General features: G+C 40.8%; 2 protein-coding genes across 2 annotated transcripts in view; one reads left to right on the top strand and one right to left on the bottom strand.

Annotated features, from left to right (window-relative positions):
* On the bottom strand, positions 1 to 1,424 carry LOC109836231 (protein FAR1-RELATED SEQUENCE 5-like). The gene is made up of 3 exons (XM_020404099.1): positions 1,301 to 1,424; positions 888 to 955; positions 1 to 789 (listed from the first exon to the last, which is right to left on the bottom strand). The coding sequence occupies exons 1-3, from the start codon at positions 1,422 to 1,424 to the stop codon at positions 1 to 3; spliced, it is 981 nt and encodes a 326-aa protein (XP_020259688.1).
* Positions 2,150 to 4,961, top strand: part of LOC109836232 (nuclear pore complex protein NUP62) — a 15,263-nt gene continuing 12,451 nt past the window's right edge. The window contains exons 1-2 of the mRNA XM_020404100.1: positions 2,150 to 2,209; positions 2,271 to 2,532. Coding sequence (XP_020259689.1) covers positions 2,150 to 2,209; positions 2,271 to 2,532 — 322 coding nt within the window. The remainder of the gene's footprint in view (positions 2,210 to 2,270; positions 2,533 to 4,961) is intronic.

Genomic DNA, 4,961 nt, shown 5'->3' on the forward strand with positions numbered 1-4,961 from the left:
TTACTGGTTAAGACTCTTAAAATCTTCATGGGCTTCACTTAAGCGACGATGAGTTACTGTTTTTTCATATTGTGTCACAAACTCGTGTAATTGAGTCTGTGAGTTAACATACTCATCAAAAAATGCATTAATACTTTCACTCTTTTGGCTTGATCTCATTCTAGCAAAAAAAGTGTCCTTCAGATAACACGGCACCCAGTGATCTCGGCATTTGTAAATTGTTTGCAACCATCCCTCACCTTCTTCATTTATATAAAACTTCTCTTTCATCTCAACCCAATATCCTTCACATTGTTCAATTGAAGAACTATTATACCACAAGCCCCAATACCTTTGAAACTGTTCACCATAACAAGATATCAAAGTAGGCAAATGATCAATAATATGCTTTTGCATGTGCCAATAGCAATAACGGTGTCTTGTCGTTGGAAACACTGAGTGAATAGCATTACACATTGCTCTATCTTGATCTGTTATAATAGCACCTGGTTCAATGCCATGCATGCATTTCAGCCATTCTTTAAATAACCAAACAAAGGTATCTTCCTGTTCATCGGCTAATAATGCACAACCAAGTAAAGTGGACTGCCTATGTTGATTTACACCAGTAAATGGAGCAAATGGAAGACTGAACTTATTAGTTCTGTATGTCACATCAAACACAATAACATCACTGAATTTCAAATAAGATGCTCTTGATCTTCCATCGGCCCAGAAAACACTCCTCATTTGTCCACTACTGTCTACTTCTATCGCAAAATAAAATTCTGGATCATTCGCTATCATACTCTGAAAATGTCGAATGATAGATATGCATTCATGACCAATATTGTTGAATCTTTGGGTTCTGATATGATCAATGCATTGTTGTGATATCACTAATTCACCTTCTCTTCCATTAGTTGCATTGATGACACGAGAAATAGTGGAAGGAGGCATACCTTCTTCTCGCAGACTATCAATAAGTTTTTTACATCTTTGAGTTTTATGAAATTATTGATGTGCTCTGTGCATTTTTGCTTTGTCTGGACTACTCAACACATGATTTGTATGTTCTTCAATAAACCCCGTGACCTCCCACGATTTGTCCTCCAATAATTTAATTCGCATCATTGCCTTACATCCCACTCGGGTCTCTCGCCGAACTGGATTTTCTATCTTGTCTCTTTTAGGTCTATGGCCCTCCTTATCACAAACATATTTTCTGTCTACCACTTCTCTAGTCTTACGCGAGTAATTTACCGTCTCCTTCTTATTCCAAAACTCATCAACAATGCATAAGAGTTATAATAGTTATAACCTTCTTCATAACTATTAAACTTCATTCCTAGTAGTGGTTTAGGAGCATTTACAGTATTGTCCGCAATTTCACTTCCAATAGCACTTGATCCGAACTCTACACTAGTTGAATTTGTTTCCTCCATTCCAGAAAATAATCAAACCTAATACAACAAAGAAGATTGAATTACAACCAAAAAAGATATAATTATGTATTTTTAGGAATAAATTGTATAAGGAAAGAGGGATAATTCATCCACACATGCAATGGAGCCAACTAGTTTTATAACCAGATAGCCAATACTGGCAATGTTAGTCACACCTGAACTTAATTACTTCGCAGTAGACTCAACCTGGACAATATTGTTTATTCCAATTAGCGTCAATTCCCTGGTTCTATAGAAGTTAGAAACAATTCTAAAATATATGCTCAAAACAACTTATTGGAATATAAAACAAAGGAGAAGAGGAAAAGTTCAATCCAGTTAAAAAATCTTTAGACTATAAGCAGCAAGGATGTCAAGCAATCGTCAAAGAAATGTATGATTTAGGTTATGTCTTAGACTACTAACATATTGTCTAATTGAGGATGATTTTCTCAGTTAGAGCAAACTGCAGACCAATCTGAACACATGCAATCATCTATCCTTTGAGCAATCATATTTGGAGGAATTGTTAATAATTTTAATGATAATCCTCTGAGAACATGAGGCAATTCCTTCACCAGCAAGGGAAGCAAAAACTAAACATAAACTAAAACCCTTATTACTAAAACATGGACAGCTGAGTTGTCGTGGGAAGGAGTGAGCTGAGTTACTTGAGAGTCAAAAGTCCAGTGACGGCGAGATCAGCAGCTCGACGGCCTCCAGTGATGGCGACGAGTCCGATGGTTCTCGGGAGTGATGGCGACGATAGTGATGTCGAAGGATCTGTAAGGAGGAGGGGAGAGGGTAAGGTCTGTGGGGAGGATTTGGGACTCAAATCGTGGCTAGGGTTTGGACAGCTCGACGGCCTCCAGTGATGACGGCGAAGAGACTGACGACCTCCTCCTTCGAAGGTTCGAGATCGGGTGTTTTTTCGAGGGATTAGGGAACGGCGGCCTCGATTCTCGGCAGAGACTGGTACTGGCGGCTGACGAAGCTTCCGATGATGCTGACGGCTCCGATGAAGATTTTAAGGACGAAGAGGATGAGCGGCGTGGATTGGGGATTTTGGGGAGCAAGACACAAGATTTTGGGGGAGAGAGAAGAGAAGGTCACGGGTTTTGCATTTGGAGGAGCAGAGAGCAATGCCAGTCACGAAGATATTTGGGGGACATTTATCGCTAGTTTTTGCAGGAAAAAACCCTGCAGCGCACGTTTCGCGTGAACTGGCAGTGGCACTCCAGTTTCCCTCACTATTACTATAATATATATATTATATATAATATATATATAGTATATAATTATATATATATATATATATATATATATATATGTAATTTGTCTTTGTGTGTGTGTCGCGCGCAGGAGCACGCGTGTGCGTGCACACACGTTTTACTATTAGTATATGCGTGCACACACACGTTTTACTGCTTTTCTTGGTGAATAAAGTGAAGGTGGTGTTAATTTAGCCATAGTGTGGAGAATGCTATTGGAATTTTGGAAATAAGAGCATATACTACATGTCTTGACGTTTTATTACAGTTTTATTGTGAAAATTATTATTATTATTATTATGAGCTTCAGTCAGATTGACTTATTCCTGAACATTGTAATAATATTTTTCTCTATAAGCAGCGAGTAAGTTCAATTTCTCGATTACAAGGTGCCCTATCTGCATTTAAACCCATTTTAATATGTTTTGCAGCGGTAATAGGCCAGTGAGCAGGTGCAGTACAAGATGTAATACATTTATAGTACACAGCACACTGGAGAAAGTGGGGAGAAACAAAAAAGGGTGTTGCAGACATCTCAAAAAGAGGAGGAAAAAGGATTAACGTGTGTTTATTGCAGTACTGAAGGGAAACACAAGAAATTCATGCACATATTACAAATGTGCTCCATATAAGGCTCATAACTCACCTGCATATATTCTTTCTGGCTGCTAATGTTGTCGATGAGATTGAGGCTTTCCTCATTAACAAAGCTAAACACCCCCCCCCCCCTCCTCCCCCCCCCCCCCCATCTCTTAATCATCAAAGAGCTTGTGCAAAGTTTTGCTGTGTGGATCATTGCAGTTAATGCTCCATCTCAGCTCGCCTTCGTAAAGCTCGATCTATGAGGACATGGTCATCTACAACCCCTAGAAAGAATTCGTAGAAGTCGAATTTCCCTGAACTAGAACTCTGAAAGGTATCACAAGATGAGCCATATCCTCCGACCCATTTAGTGCTCACAGCCTTCCAACATCAACACTTCGAATTGCTCCTCAACGTGACTGGCGATCATGGTGCGAAGTTTTCCTCCGGCCTCTCTCAAACTTGTACATAAATCCCAGGACTCCGGGGGTTGACATTGCTGACCCAGATGTCTGTTCTTCGATATCGAACGTGAGAATCCTAACAGAATAATCAGAATCATCACTTTCGGGCAGTTCAGCAATCTGGTGCAGAGAGATCCAATGAAGAAAACTGGAGAATCGAATGCGCATCCATTAAGGAATTCGACCCAAGGCGCAGGATTTTCACAATTGTAAGCCTCCCGATCATCATCGATGCCTAAATCAAAAATCTCATCATCGTGATCACTATGTAGATATCTGGATTTATCTTTTCTCCCAAGCATTATCTGCACAAGTTAAACATTGAAAGGACTCGTTAGTTTATACCTACCGTGATAAATCTGGGTAAAACATTGAACAACTCTCCTCCACTTTTTTTACCATCTTTGGCAGTGAAAGCGTAAAAGATTGTGCCACGGAGCATAAATCTGCAGAGAAACCTGGGACTTGAAGGTCTTCGGTGCAGCTAAGTCAAGAAGTGAGGATCATAAGTCAAGGAACGCCAAAGCTTGCAGACACAACAGTGTTGGGGATTTCAAGCTATTCGACCACCCGTCAAATATGAACCCTCGTGCGGAATTTGTCCTACTGGATCTTATGTTAAGACAATAGAAAAAGAAATCACAGCTAATTCTAAAATTGCAAGAAAAGAACACCGAGTTTTAACGAGGTTCGGTAACTTGCCTACGTCCTCGGGAGCCACACAAATAATTTCCTTCATATCAAAGATGATTACAAGCCTCAAATTTGAGATCTCTCCAAAAGAAAAGCAACAGAAACTATCTGTTCTTCAGGCGTGAGAAATTCCAACGGGAAAAATCTCCTCTCAAAATAGCTACAGGAACTCTCCTTAAATGGACGAGTTTTCCTCTGAAAAACTCGTGATCAAAATCGCTGTGGAGAAGATGATCAAAACCGCCGCCAATCTCTTTGAGAAAAAGCGCCTCGAGAATCTCACCTCCTTCTCATGCACATGGTTCCTTTTTATAAGGAAACCCTAGCCAGACTGTCGACAGGCTATCGACAACTGTGCTCAAAGCTCGCCTGTGTGAGAGATGCCTCGAGCTCGCCTGCGGAAGAAACGTCGAGCTCGCCTGAGCTGGGGTTCGAGCTCTCCCGCATCAACACAGCTCGAGTTCGCCTGCGGAGGACTCGAGCTCGCCTGTGGAGGACTCGAGCTCGCCTGCAGCTCTCGCTTGGAC

Source organism: Asparagus officinalis, chromosome 4, assembly GCF_001876935.1.
Source record: "Asparagus officinalis chromosome 4, Aspof.V1, whole genome shotgun sequence".
In the NCBI taxonomy this organism is placed as follows: domain Eukaryota; kingdom Viridiplantae; phylum Streptophyta; class Magnoliopsida; order Asparagales; family Asparagaceae; genus Asparagus; species Asparagus officinalis.